Here is a 15,646-nt window from a genome sequence, read left to right on the forward strand (position 1 = left end):
GAAAGGAAAAAGGAAGAAAAGAAACCACAAATATAGCTTCCTCACTGAGGATGCCAGGCAGTCCCCAAGAGAACATGTCAAGAATGGCTTCCAAGTCTACTGCCACCCCCAACACACAAGTGTCTTTTTCTCTCTACAGCCAGTCAACACTCCTCTGCAGCTCCCCAGCTCCCTCCAACTCAGCAGCCTCACTCCTGCCCCTGGCCTGAGGCTTTCTCACTGGCTGTCCCCCTACCCATCCACAACCAGGTTCCTAGTTGTGACGGTTGCTTTCTCTGTGGCATTTTTATTGGTAATGCCTATGGTTTGCAACATCAAGTCCCCAGCACAGCACCCCTGTCTCTGGTTCTCTCCAGCACAGTCTAAGGTATATTTTTGATTATTGCATCTCCTGACTGCTCTATGGTTCTCATAAGAACATAAGCTCTACAAGATGGAGATCTGTGTTCACTGTATTCAGTCGCTACCCCAAGGATGGAGAATAGTGCCATGGGCTGGAGATGAGGCTCCATGGATAGATGCAGTACTTACCACATAAGATGGTGAGGACCTGAATTCAGATCCCCAGAACAGATAATGCCAAGTGGACACCAAGGACAGCCACCATAACCCCTGTGTTTAAGATATAGAGACAATCCCCAAGAGCAAGCTGGCTAGCTGAACTACCCAGACCAATGGGTTATTTGATCCTAATACTGGAAAGGGATGTAGTGAGGAGGACCGACTATAGAGATGGTTCAGTCAATGAAGTGCTTCTTGCTACCTGCACACAAATGCACAAATACACACAAACTCATACACATGAACCTGCACACACAAGCAGGTATTCACACAGAAACAAAAAATAGTTTAAAGACTAATTTTTATTTTATGTGCATGTTTGTCTGCATGGACATCTGTGCACCACTGTGTATACAGACCCCAAGAGGTCAGATACCCTAGAACTACAGTTACAGACTTGCTAGCTGCCATGTGGGTGCTGGGGACCCAACTCCAGGCCCCAGAAGAGCAGCCAGTACTCTCAACCACTGAGCCATCTCTCTAGCCACAGAAATGTCTGTGTGTCTGTGTGAGTTTCAACTAAAAAAGATAAAGATGCCCAGTCCACAACAAATGCTCAATTAACACCTACTGGATGAACCAGTGCAAACTAATAAACTCAAGCAAGAAAGTCGAATAACTTAAGCAAAGATTAGGAACTGTGTTACCATGGTAACAACTGAACATCCAACACCAACAAGTCTCATTTAGGGTCTTGCAAGTGATGGAAACTGCCTCAGTGATAAGCCACAACAAAAGCTGCTGACACAACAGGGATGATCAATCAGCAACACAGCAGTGGTGAACCCCGAGACAGAGCCTCGTGCTGACAGGGCCCTTCCTCTGCACCATGAGCCCTGCATCTGCTCTATTCTAGCCATTTGGTCAGCCCTATCCATTTTGCCAAAAGAGCATAAGGAGACTCTGATGACGTAATGCTGCAGTGTGCCACACAGACAGCTAATCCACAGAGAGCGGAGCCATGTGTCCCAGCAGTGGCCTAATGTCCCTACTTGGGAAGGCTTATCAGCAAGCCTGTGGGTGCCACCCTAGACTCTGATGCTCATTAGCTGCGGAGATCGGATCCAAATCCTGCAACCTCAGTTCAAACTCTATGCCAAGAAAGTGCTTCATCTACTGATCTCCCTTCACAGCTCTCAACATTAGGCTGTTTTGTTGTTGTTTTTTTTTTTTTTTAAAGAAGGGAAGTGGGAAAGGACTAACCTCAAACTCCCTAGGTAGCCAAGGATGGAAATTCTGATCCTCCACCTCCTCAGTGCTGAGATTACAGGCATAATACACCACACCTTGCTTAACACAGAGCTAGGAACGGAAGTAAGGCTTTTTACACGCCAAGCAAGCACTCTACCATCTGAGCCCCATCCCAGTCTACTTGAGTCCTCCTTGGTCTGCCTCGTCCATGGCTTTCCCACAAATCCAAACCTATGTGGGGCTATTTGATTCCCCAAAGCCCCTAACACGAGGCCAGCACAGCATGTGTACCCAGAAGGAACTTTAATCAACACCCAGTCAGACCACCCCCAACAACACATACAGTAGAAAACAGATCACAGGGGCTGCAGGGATACTCAGTCAGTAAAGTGTTTTCTATACAAGCGTAAGGACCCAAATTCAATCCCCTAAAAACACATTTAAAAAAAAAAAAAAAAAAAAAAAAAAAAAAAAGCCCAGTGCAGTGGTTCATGCCTATCGTCTGAAGAGGCAGAGTCAGAAGTATCCTTGGGGCTCGATGCCCACTCAGTAGAGCTCAATCAGGTAATCTCCAAGTTTAGTGAGACCCTGACTAAAACACTAAAGTGAAGAGTAACTGCAGAAGACACCCACTGTCAACCCCTTAACCCTCCATACCCACACATGTCACACATGTACACTGTACATATATGTACATACCTACACACATACTTTCTCTCTCTCTCTCTCTCTAAACACAGGGTGTGGTAGTGGATGCTTTAAATGCCAACACTTAGGAGGCAAAGGATCTGAGTTCGAGGCTAGCCTGGTCTACAGTTCCAGGACTGTCAGGGCTACACAGAGAAACACTGCCTCAAAAACAAAAACAAAACAGGATCACAGCTGGGTGTGTCAGTTTACATCCATGAAACCAGCAACAGGAACGTGGAAGGAAAAAGATCTCAATTCAAGGCCAGTCTGGGATACACAGCAAATTCAAGGCAAGCCTGGGATACTTGAAAAGGCAATAAAAGGGACCTGTTTTAGTTAGGGTTTCTACTGCTACAATAAAACACCATGACCAAACAGCAAGTTGGGGAGGAAAGGATTTATAAGGCTAACACTTCATTCAGCATTGCTGTTCATTATTGAAAGAAGTCAGAACAGGAACTCAACCAGGCTAGAGACCTGGAGACAGGAGCTGATGCAGGGCCATAAAGGGTGCTACTTACTAGCTTACTTCCCATGGCTTATTTAACCCACCTTCTTACAGAACCCAGGACCAACAGCCCAGGGACAGCACCACCCTCAATGAGCTGGGCTCTCCCCAGCAATCACTAATTAAGAAAATGCCTTAGTGCTGGATCTCATGGAGGCATTTCCTCTCTGATAACTCTAATTTATGTAAAGTTCACACAAAACCACCCAGTACAGGACCACAGATTAAATGTTATCACTATAAAGGGGCTGAGAGCAGGCTGGGGGATAAAGACTCTCCCAGACTACCATGATTCAATTCTCAGGAACCACATGATGGCTAACAACAATTTGTAATTCCAGTTCCAGGGTATCCAACCCCTCCTCTGGACTCCGTAGGCACTGCACACACTGGGTGCACATACATGGTGCAGAGAGAGATATACAAGAAGGCAAAAACACTCGTAAACATGAAATTATTTATTTATGTAGTGTGTGTGTGTGTGTAGTTTTTTTTGAGACTGGATTTCTCTGTATTGCTTTGGAGGTTGTCCTGGAACTCACTCTCCAGACCAGGCTGGCCTCAAATTCACAGAGATCAGCCTGCCTCTGCCTCCCTAGTTCTGGGATCAAAGGCATGCACCACCAACACATAGCTCACATGAAATTTTTAAAAAGTTAAATCTTAAAAAAAAAAAAAAAAAAAAGCTAACTATATATAGTGCTAAAGCTACCAAGCTCTTTGAAGAAGCAGTTTTCCCAGTCTTAAGTTAGGCAAAATGTTATTAACTATGACAAAAACAAGAAACTACAAAAAAGCCTCTACAGATGCCCTTTCTGACCTCTGCAGGCACTGCATGCATGTGGTATACATACACACAGAAAAAACACTAATAAATTAAATAAAAAAAAATATGGGCTGGAGAGATGGCTCAGTGGTTAAGGGCACCAGCTGCTCTTAACCAGCTCTTAATTCAGATTTGATTCCCAGCAGCCACACAGCAACTGACAACCACCTCACTTTCAGGGGATCTGACACCCTCTCCTGGCCTCCATGTAAACTGCATGCATGTGGTACATAGACATTCAGACAGGCAAAATAGTCAGGTGTAGTGGTTCATGCCTTTAATCGCATCACTCCAGAGGTAGAGTCAAGCAGATCTGAGTTCAAGGCCAGCCTAGGCTACATAGGAAGCATTTGTCTCATCATCCTTCACCAAAAATTCAAGGGAAAAAAATCTTTATAAACTAAATGAACAAATAATAAATGGCACCAGTGAAATGGCTCAGCAGGTAAAAAAGGCACCAAACATAACTTCAGTTCCCTGGACCCACATGGTAGGAGAGAACTGACTGCCTAAGGTTACCCTCTGGTCTCCATATGCATATAACACCTTTCTCTCCCCCCTCTCCCTCTCCCTCTCTCACACACACTCACACACACACACACACTCTCTCTCTCTCCCTCTCCCTCACACACTCACACACACACACTCTCTCTCTCTCTCCCTCTCTCTCTCCCTCTCTCTCTCTCACACACACACACACACTCACACACACACACTCTCTCTCTCTCTCTCTCATACACACACACACACACATCAGTGTATGTGGGCAAGCAAACTAACACACTAAGGTATGCACACTTTTTGTTTTTTTGTTTGTTTCTGGAGACAGGGTTGCCTTGCTGTCCTGAAAATGTAGATCAGGCTGGTCGGCAAGGATAAATACAATTTTAAAAGTTAAAAAACAAGCCGGGTGGTGGTGACATATGCCTTTGATTGTGGCACTTGTGAGGCAGAGGCAGGTGGAATTCTGTGAGTTCAAGGCCAACCTGGTCTACAAAGGGAGTTCCAGGACAACCAGGACTGTTTCACTGAGAAACCCTGTCTTGGACTCCCCCCCCCCCAAAAAAAGTTAAATTACATTAAAGCTACAGCCATGAATGGTGGCTCATACCATTAACCCCAGCATTTAGAAGCTGAAGCAGGAAGATCAGGAGTTCCAGGCCAGCCTGGGCTACATAGTGAGACCCTATTTCAAAGAAACAAGGCTGGAGAGACGGTCAGGTTCTCAGACAGGAAAGTGAAAATATTCTAAAACATCCATGTCCTACATGGGAAGCCCACCTGAGCCACCAAGATGAAGCTAGGCATGGCGGCACAGGCCTATAATCCCAGCACATGGAGGCTGAGACAGGTGACTCAGAGAGTTCAAAGCTAGCCTGGGCTACAGTGACAGCCTGTGATAAAAAAGGAGCAGGGAGGGCATGAAGGGAAGTGCTGGTTTTGTGGTTCAATGGTAGAGTGCTTGCCTAGCCAGCATTCACAAAGCCCTGGGTACAATCCCCAGCACTGCATAAATCAGGTATGGTGGCACCTATCTGTACTTGCAAGTGAAGACAGAAGGCTGGATCAGGATTCCAAGGTGACTCTTGGCTATACAGAAAATTCAAAGCCAGTCTGGGCTACATAAGTCCCTATCTCAAAAACCAAAACGCAAAGCTAGGTGCTCTGAGAGAACGCCCAGCAGGCACTGGGAATGTAATTAGCCAAGCGCATAAGACCAAATCCATTTACACAAGCCTTTTTGATCTATGGTAGGAACATGAAAGCTAAGGCGAGGGTCCCTGCCTTCCACTGCTGAAGTCACAGACAGCCCAAGAATACAGTTAAGCAGAATCAGAAGGCCTTAGCAATCCACACAACAAATCAGGAACTGGGAATGTGTTACAGAAAGGGAACTACTGAGTCAGATCCTCCCCCACACCCACATCAGCACCAAGTTTGGAGACTGAAGTCTCCATGCCAAGGTGGCTGTCATCTCACACTCAGATACCCTGAACCCCCAAAATGAGCTAACCAGAGCGAAGCTGGAGACAGTGGAAAGCGTAATTCACTGTGGGGAACTTGGCCAATGCCTACCAGAATTCAGGAAGTGGTGGTGGCTTGCTCTGGAGAGACAGCCAGCCAAAGAGCAACACGCAGCCCTGCTGGGCACCAGGCTCTGTGCCCTGTGCCTGCTGACCAGATGCACTGTTGTACCTAAGCCGGATGCCAACAGGCTAGACTAGCATCCACTCCATTGGGTGCTCTTTCCTTTCATCATGGTAAGAGAATTCTACTCTGAAGAGTGGGGTGCAGCACACCTGGGCTTAGGCCGTGTACAGAATGACAATCCTAGCCATCATCCCCCATCTCGAAGCCAGGTAAGGGCAGATCCAAGCCTCTCCATGAGTCAGTGAGTTCAGAGCAGATTAAGGAAATCACAAAGGTGGAGTACAGGACACCAGCCCATGTCCATGGCAGTCAGGAATGGGAATGCCCACACTCCTGGATAGGGCCAGGCATCTGCTGTGACCCCAGTGCTACCACTTACCACAGACTACCTTGCACTGCCATTTCCTCACCTTCAAGTGACTGCAGTGAGGCTTAAACTGTTCCACAAGGGAAGAACACCAGAGACCAGGAGCACCTGCAGCTCTTAGAAAGCCCACTCACACACCTGGGCGCTCAACCCTAAAAAGCCTCCCACCAAAACCCCTCTTCCCTGGCTCCCCAAAGCAACATACTAACCCGAACAGTGCATGGGACCTGTGGTGGTCTGAATGAGAATGGCTCCCATAGGCTCTTATATTTGATGGACAGGGGCCCCAGTTAGTGAAACTGTTTGTGAAGGATGAGGAGGTGTATCACTAGGCAAGAGGATGCTTTGAGGTTTCAAAAGACTTGCACCATTCCATGCGTGAAGTAGGGGGGTAGGTGTGTGTGTGTGTGTGTGTGTGTGTGTGTGTGTGTGTGTGTGTGTCCATGTCCTTGCCTCCTACCTGTGGATCATGATGTGAACTCTCAGCATCCCTGTCACCATAACTTTGCTCCACCATCATGGTCTCTAACCCTCTGGAAACAGTAAGCACAATTAAATGTTTTCTTTTATAAAATTGACTTGGTCATGAGTGCTCTGTCATAGCAATAGAAAAGTGACTAAGACAGCGCCCCAGCATTGCTCTCTCTTCTGCTCCTGCCCTGCAGTCCTCAACTCCCACTCAGTTCCAACCCCAGGAGCCCAGCTCTCCCATCTCACAGGGACTGTCTCGGCCTCTCTAGTACTGAGATTAAAGGTATGAGCCACCACACCCTTCAGAGTAGCACAGTACTCCCTTCTGAGCTACCAACACTATGCCATTTAATAGAACATTTCAAAAACAACTTGACAGTTGAGCTCAGGTTGGTACTCGATTGATATAGCGCACACTCTTCATACACGGTATTCTCTGGGTCCCAGAATCACAAAACCCAAGCGTTGTGGTCCTTGCTTCTGATCCCCACACTTGGGAATCAGACTACACAGTGAGTTCAAGGCCAGTCTGGGCTACTAAATCTCCACCAAATCAAAAATAAACTATAAAATCTACTTAGCAGTGCAGAAAAATATCAACAGAAAGACACAGACTGTGAAAGCACACATCCTGGACACAGTGAGGACAACTTCATAAACTACGCTGGAAACAAGGAACTGCGGGAGGATGCTGCAGCCAAGCCGAAGTGCTGAGGGAACAGTCTCTGGAAAATGTCTGTGCTGGTGGTTCGCTGCACTTATGCAACATTTCCTCAAATCGCCAGTTCCCATCCAGCATTAAGTGTTACTGGGTTCTGACTACAACTCATCCCCAAGACTCCAGCAGTCAACACTTCCCAGGCACAAACCAGGCTTGGTGGACTGTTGGTAAATGACATAATTAATTGTAGGGATGGGGATGAGGCTGGTTGGTAGAGTGTTTGCCTAGCGTGCAGGATGTCCTGGGTCCTTGCCCAGCACCATATTAACAAGGAGCCAGGGTAGTGCATGTCTGTCATCCCTGTACTCAGGAAGTAGAGGGAAGAGGATGAGGAATTTAATGCCATCCTCAGTTACATAGTGAGTTTTGTGGCCAACTTGAACTACATAAGACCTTGTCTCAAAACAAAAAAAAAAAAAAAAAAAAACTTTTAAAAACCTTAATTGTGTATCTTCAGAGAACCTACCAGACAACAATTTTCTCTGGACTCTATGCAGCTTCCTCAGCAACATCACAAAGCCACTCAAAACACTCCTAGGGGCTAAAAGACCCCTACCAAAGCCCACACTGTAGAAGCAGCAAAGTGCCTTCCACAACCCATCAACACAAACAGCACCAACTGAGCTGGGGGTGGGGGTGCAAGTGTGTCATCCCAGCTACTTGGGAAACTGAGGCAGAAGGACTGCAAATTTCCACAACAGCCTGGGCAAATTAAAGAAACCCTGTCTCAAAAGAAAAAGCAAACAGAGGGAATGGGAAGATGGCTCAGTTTGGGAAAGTGGTGGCATGCAATATGAGAACCGGAGTTGCAAGCCCACCCAGCACCAAGTAAGAAAACTAGCTGGGTGTGGCCTCTAGGGCCTACAATTCCAGCACGGGTAAGGTATAAGACAGGAGGATCCCTGGAGCTAGCTAGCAGACAGCCAGCCCAGCTCATTCAGCCTACTACAGGCCTAGTGAGACACTGTATCTCCAAAATTAAGGTAGAGAGGAGCATGGTTAGATGTACCTTTAATACCAGCACTCAGGAGGCAGAAGGAGGTGGACCTCTAGGAATTTGTCTACAGATTTAGTTCCAGGCCAGCCAAAGCTACAAAGTGAGACCCTGTCTAAAACAAACAAAAAAGGTGGAAACTCACAAAGAAACCCAACATTCAAGTCTGACCTCCAGGGCATGTGCACCCATATCCTTGCATAGGCATACACATAAACATTCAAATGTATATACACACATACAGGCATATTAAAACAAAATACAAAAAGACAACTCAGATGTCACTCAGGGTTAGAGTCCTTGCCTAGCATGCACTGTTAACATGGTGTTTTCAGTCTCAGGGCAGGGCTGGGGGTGGGGCTCAACTGGTGGAGTACTCATCTAGCATGCTTGAGGCCTTGGGCTCCATGCCCAGCACTACACACACCAGATATGATGGTGCATGACTATAACCCTAGCACTTGGGAGGTAGATGTAAGAGGATCCACAGTTCAAGGCCAATCTTGGCTACAAGACAAGGCTGAGACCAGTCTTGGCTACATGAGATCAGTCTAAAATCAAAATAAAACCACTAACAAGTCTGGGTGTGATTCTCCAACAGCTAAAACCATCATTTGCCTTCAAACACATTCCCAGAACCACATCCCCCGCTTAATTCTGGTTCTAATTCAGTGTGATTCTGTACAGACAACTGGAAAAGTCGGGCTTCAGAGGCCACAGGCCTCCTCAGGTCTGATTCCTCCTGTGCCCACATTGCTCTTTCCTGTGAGCTCTGCCCACTTCCCTGGCACACAGCACAGCAAAACATGTCTTGTTTGTGCTTCATTCTCAGGAAACAAAAAAAATTAACATGAAAACAGAATTCCCCTGCTCGGAATACATCACTTTCTTGCTAACCACAAATTCTGACAGCCTGTCCTACATAATAAAGACCCAGTTAGTTCCTCTTTCTTCAGATTGACATATTTTACCTTGCAAAGTGTGTGTGTGTGTGTGTGTGTGTGTGTGTGAAAGCATAGTTACATATATATATATATATATATATATATAGAGAGAGAGAGAGAGAGAGAGAGAGAGAGAGAGAGAGTTTAGGCTTAGCTTCTAACTAGATGAAGACTAGCCTTGAACTTATGATCCTCCTGACCAGTACTGGGATTACAAGTGTGCACTGTTATACCCAGTTTATTCAGTACTGGAGACAGGACCCAGGCTTCAAGCAAGCAGTCAGCCAACTGAGCTACATCCCTAGCCAAGAGAGAACAAAGACAAATTGGGAGGTAGGCAAGAGAGGGTAGTAGAAGGAGTAAAATTGAGCAAAGTATAAGGATAAATACATATAGAAATGTTACTAGAAACTTCATTATTTGGTATGCTAAAACATTAAAAAAAAAAAAAAAGACCAGGGCTGGAGAGATGGCTCAACAATTAAAGAACACAGTTTCGCTGGGCAGTGGCGGCATATAGCTTTAATCCCAGCACTTGTGAGGCAAAGGCAGGCAGGCTCTTAGGGAGTTCAAGGCCAGTATGGTCTACAAAACTAGTACCTGGACAGTAAGGACTATTACACAGAGAAACCCTATCTATAAAAACAAACAAACAAACAAACAAAAAAGAAAACAGTCACAGCTGCTGTTCCAGATGACCCAGGTTTAGTTCCCAGGACCCACATGGTGGCTCACAGCCACTTGTAACTCAACTTCCAGGGGATCCAATGCCCTCTTCTAACTCTCTCAGGCACAAGACAAGCACATAGTATACACATATTAATGCAGAAAAATGCACACATAAAATTAATTAAACATTAAAAAAATTTAAACATATATTATCCAACTAAAATATAATGCTGTCTTTTAAGAGACATATGATAGATAACATGCAGTTTTCTTCAAACATCTAGGCCCCTCCTGTTTACCAGGTGTCATTCTAAGTGCTGAGATGTGAAGAAAAATAAGCTACCCACCTCAAGTCTTCAGATCACAATGTGTAAAACAGGAAGATGGATGCTCTTAATGTCAGCAGCCATTTCAGGGGTGATTTAACCACCATCAACTACACACATCCGAGATGACAGCTCAATGAACTGCGACAAGTGCAAATATGCAGAAGGAAACTTCACCAAGGCGAGCGGAGGGACAGACAGTAAGCCCAGGCGGGGCAGGAAGAGAGGGCTAGAGCTGCCGAGGAGGAGGCAGGGCATCGAACAGCAAAGGCCAGGGGACCTGACCACAGAGAACAGGATAGCTGCTGGCTGGAATGTATGGAATGCCATCAGAAAGAGCCATGCTAACACAATGGAGACCAGACACTCCTGGATCTCTAGGACTAAAGTCTCAAGGATTGCATGAAGCAGGGCCTAGACACACAGCAGCAATGTGCATGCTCTCTCTCGCTCTCTCTCACACACTCACACACACACACACACACACAGAGAGAGAGAGAGAGAGATCTTATGATGAAGCAGGCATACTGCGCTGGCAGGCAGCCCTGAAATGAGATCCCAGGCTGCATCAGACCAAATTGCTCTAATGACTCTCAGTATTTATTATTTCCACATTGCTGAGGATGGAACCCGGTCCTTGTGCATACTAAGCAGGTGCTCATCCACTGAGTCGCACCCTCAGTTCCACTGGGTTTTTCCTTCTTTCTGTTTTTAATTTTATATGTTTGCTTGTTTTACCTGCATGAATGTATGTATGTGCAATGTATGCATGCCTATAGAGTCAGAAGAGGGTACTGGGTCTCCTAAAACTGGAGTTACAGACTGTTAAGTAGCCGTGTGGATGCTGGGAACCAAACCATGGATCCTCTGAAAGAGCAGGGAGTGCTCTTAACTGCTAAACCATTCCTCTAGTTTTTAAGTGCATTCATATTTTGCCTGTATGTCTATATATCAAGTGCATACTATTCTCAAAAAAAGAGGGTGTTAGAGCTCTTGGCCCTTTAGAGTTACAAACAATTGTGAGGAGCCATGTTGGTGCTGGTGATCAGGTCCTCCCTCCAGTCCCCACTTTTTAAATGGCTGTTAATGTCTTTATTTGTTGGGAAGAGTGAGACAGGGTCTCAATATGTGACCTGGAGCTTGCTATGCAGACCAGGCTGTCCTAGAATTCATAGGAATCTATCTGCCTGTCTCTACCTCCTAAGTGCTGGGACTAAAGGCATGCAACACCAAACCTGGACCACTGTCTTAAATTGTTTTTTATTAGATTTATTTATTATCTGGGGAGGGGCAGGTGTGCCACAGTGCATGTGTGGAAGTCAAAGGAAAACTTTTAAAACTCATTTCTCTCTTTACACCATGAGGGTTTCAGAGATCAAACACAGGTAATCCGGGCTTGGCAGCAAGTACCTTTATCCACTTAGCCACCTTTCCAGTCCTAGTTTTTTTTGTTTTTTTGGTTTTTTTTCTTTTGTTTTGAAGAGGGTGTCTACATGTAGCTCACTTATTGTGTGTTTGCTTGTTTAACTCATGACCCTCCTGCCTGGACCTCCTGAATGCTGATACCACATCACACTGGTACCTTGACACTTCAACAGTTACAGTTTCAATATACAAATCCACAAAGGAGAGAGGGAGCTGGGAAGATGGCTCCATCAATAAAGTGCTGGCTGTGTGTGCCTATAATCCCAGCACAGAAGGGACTTCCAGAGGAGGATCTTGGAGCTTGCTGGCAAAGTCTGGTCAAAGCAGCAAGCTCCAGGTTCAGTGAGAGTCTCTGTCTCAAAAGAAAGTAGACTAGAGAGATGGCTCTATGGTTAAGAATGTTGCCTTGCAATCATGAGGACCTGAGTTCAGATCCCAATACCCACATAGTAAGTATGGTGTCCTACAAACTCCTGTTAATCTAGCTCCAAGGTATTTGACACCTTTTTCTAGCCTCCGAGTGTTCACAGGCAGATATATACATACAAATGAATCTTTAAAACAAAAATAAATTGGAGAGCAAATTGACAAAGAGACTCAAATGGAGCACATCAGGAGGAGATGAGAAAACTGATCAAGGTAATGGAAATAAAAACAAAAATAAAATATTTTGTCTCATTTGTTTAGTTGGGTTTTTTTTTTTTTTTTTTTTTTTTTTTTTTTTGGTTTGGTTTTTTTGTTGTTGTTGTTTTATATATATATGGTTTTTCTGTGTAGCCCTAGCTGCCCTTGCTCTGTAGACCAGACTGGCCTAGAACTCAGAGATCCACCTGTCTCTGCATCCCCAGCACTGGGGTTAAGGGCGTTAGGGCGTTAGGGTGTTCAGAGCCACCACTACCACCCAACTTTTAAATTCAGTTCTTATGAAATTCAGTTTACCTTTCAAATAAACAGTAATGGGGCTATGTGCTGAAAACTACAGTGAACATGGTTTCTTTCCACCAGCAATTCCAAACCACTACAAACATGAAGATATCACAGTCCCTGCATGACTACTACGGGCAGCTCTGAAGTATACACAGAAGACAGAAAAGGAAATCTGCTATGTGCCCCAAAAGCCACACTAGCTATTCCATTGAGGTGTCAAAAGCCAGTTAACCCGTGAAGGTGCATGCTCGGAGGCAAATGATGAAGAGGATGAGGCAGGAGGAGTGAAGTCAAAATTGACTTGTCAAGGCAGTTGGCTGCTTCAGCCTAGTATCTCTGAAGTAAAATCCATCCTCAGGACCACCCTCAGTGGCTAAGGGCATTTACCACAAAAGCCCAACCACCTAAATCCGGTCTCCAGAACCCAAGTAAAAGTAGAAAGAGAGAACCAACTCCACAAAGTTGTCCTCTGGCTGCCATGCCCGTGCCATGTCACATTGTCCACATAAACACAATGTATATTTTGTTTTGTTTTTCGAGACAGGGTTTCTCTGTAGCTTTGGAGGCTGTGCTGGAACTCACCCTGTAGACTAAGCTGGCCTTGAACTCACAGGGATCCTCCTGCCTCTGCCTCCCAACTGCTGGAAATAGAGGTATGCACCACCACTGCCACCATCACCTGGCCTAATAATATATTTTCTTAAGAGTTATTCTCGAAGATGTTCTTATTCCAGCCCACCTAGCCAAAGTCTCCAAGACACATGCCAAGTAAGTTTCTTCCAGATTGGTGCCAAGTTTGACATAGGATAGAATGACAAGTTAGGTTTCACCAGACTGGAAAACCCATTTTTCAGCTTACGTGGCTACCAGGATGGCCTGTAAATCGTGAAGGGCTTACATGGTTGTGACTAATATACAAGTCACACCACTGCCCAAGGAAGCTAAACTATCTGTCAAAAACCCAGGCAAAATCATTCCTAATGTCAGCTATTAGCTGAGTTCTGCATGAATCAATATGGAAGATGCCAAATTTGCCAAGAGATATCTGATCAATTGCCATTGTTAAAAGCCACGATGAACTGCTTCAAGAGTCAGACTGGGGCTCAGAGGTTAACAAGAAACACTGCTCTTGCAGAAGATTGGCATTTGGGTCCCAGCACCCATGCTGGATAGCGCACAAGTGTAACTTTGACTCTTGGGGGATCCCACACTTCTGTCTGCCTAGGGCACAAGTGTCCCCACACAAACACAGTTAAAAACAATAAATACAAGTAACTTTTTTAAAGGCAGAAGTAGCCCCTATATCAAACAGTCTCCCATTCTTAAGGCGCCCTGCTATTTATACAAAGTGCCCTCCAACATACAATGTTTTCAGCCTATGCCTTTAATTCCAGCACTCTGGAGCAGAGGTGGGAAGATCTTTATGAGTTCAAGGCCAGCCTGATATACAAAGCAAGTTCTAGAACAGCCAAAGCTGTTAAACAGAGAAACCCTGTCTCCTGCGGGGGGGGGGGTGTCAAAATGTTTTGCCCAACAAATCCCACAGACTGTAGACCAACAACTCCAAGTGGAGTTCCACCTAGACACAGCGTCTCTCCATCCATCAAAGGCATTCGTTCACGTCCTCCCTCCCCTGGGGTTTAAAGGTACTACCCTAAACCTTTCGTCCCTAGAGAAGAACCTGCTTTCCATCAATGCTCTAGATGGCCATACTCAATGACACCTGGATAGACCTAGCTAAAACACATCAGGCCTAGCTCCAACCTTGCGCCTCTGGCCACATGGATTCGTCCCCACAGTCCACAAAGCCGGGGACCCCAGGAAAAGTCTATACTGAAGATGCATCCCTTTCCCTGGGCATGGTCACACACGATCACAACATAAGCCATTCTCTAGGCGAACGTTTGCAAGGTGGGCTCAGAAAAGATCCAGGTGCAACTCCACACGACCGCGCGCTAACCGAGAGCTGGAGAGCAGAGTCCCTGGAGCAGCGGGAAGAGGCAGCTCCAGGGTGTCCCCTCCACCCCGAGTCAGGCGAGGTGTGACGCCGACAGGTGGTCCCCGGCTGCGAGGTTCCTGGCTCTCCACCGGGCCGCGTGCCCTACCTGTCGCCGGCGGATCCGCCTCCTCGTCAGCCTCCGCCTCAGCTGCCGCAGCGACTGCCGGCGAGGGCAGCGGGTCCATCGCGCGGCCAGTCATGTGAGCCCGCGCGCCCACGTGACTTCCTCCCGCGCCCGCTGGCCAGCTCCGCCCACGCCAGCTCTTGTCCGGCGCGGCCACGCCCATCCCAACCTCGCCACGCCCCTGTCCACGGGCCACGCCCAAACCACGTGGCTTCGGCCTGGGCTGAGTTCCGCAGCTAAGGGCCAAGGCCCAGTGCTAGCGCATGCATGTTCCAACGCCTAGCGCCACAGTCCCCGGGCGCGCACCCACCTCCTGGCTCTCAACCAGCGGCTGTCACTAGTTCTCTTGCCCACTCATTCACTCACCCACGTTGCCATTCGTTCGCGCATTTGTTTGCCCATCCACCACATACTAACCCACTCACTCTCTCTGGCACCGAGGTCTGCGGACGGGCCCTGTGATGGATGCTAGGGACACAAAAGTGTTCTAGTACCTTCTAGGACCTGGAGTGGGTAAGCAGGCCAGGGAACAGGTGCCCTGACTATAGTTAGGTCTCTTTGAAGATAACCAGGCCATTCTCCTCACTTTGTACAGTAGGGGATTGAACCCAAGAGCTCCCACATGCTGAGCTAGCCCTCCACTGCTGAGCTATAGCCCCCAGCCCTTTATTATTTCTTTATTCATTTATTTATATGTATATGGATTTGGGCTTTTTGTTTGTTTGTTTGTTTGTTTGAGACAGCTTCTCCCT

The 15,646-nt window shown here is 46.5% G+C and overlaps 1 protein-coding gene across 1 annotated transcript in view; it reads right to left on the bottom strand.

The window, feature by feature from the left end:
• Snx8 (sorting nexin 8) overlaps positions 1–15,063 on the bottom strand; it is a 45,510-nt gene extending 30,447 nt beyond the window's left edge. The window contains exon 1 of the mRNA XM_051205130.1: positions 14,877–15,063. Coding sequence (XP_051061087.1) covers positions 14,877–15,057 — 181 coding nt within the window. The 5' untranslated portion in view covers positions 15,058–15,063. The remainder of the gene's footprint in view (positions 1–14,876) is intronic.
• Positions 15,064–15,646: the final 583 nt, after the last annotated feature.

This window comes from Phodopus roborovskii, unplaced genomic scaffold, assembly GCF_943737965.1.
Source record: "Phodopus roborovskii unplaced genomic scaffold, PHOROB, whole genome shotgun sequence".
Lineage (NCBI taxonomy): Eukaryota > Metazoa > Chordata > Mammalia > Rodentia > Cricetidae > Phodopus > Phodopus roborovskii.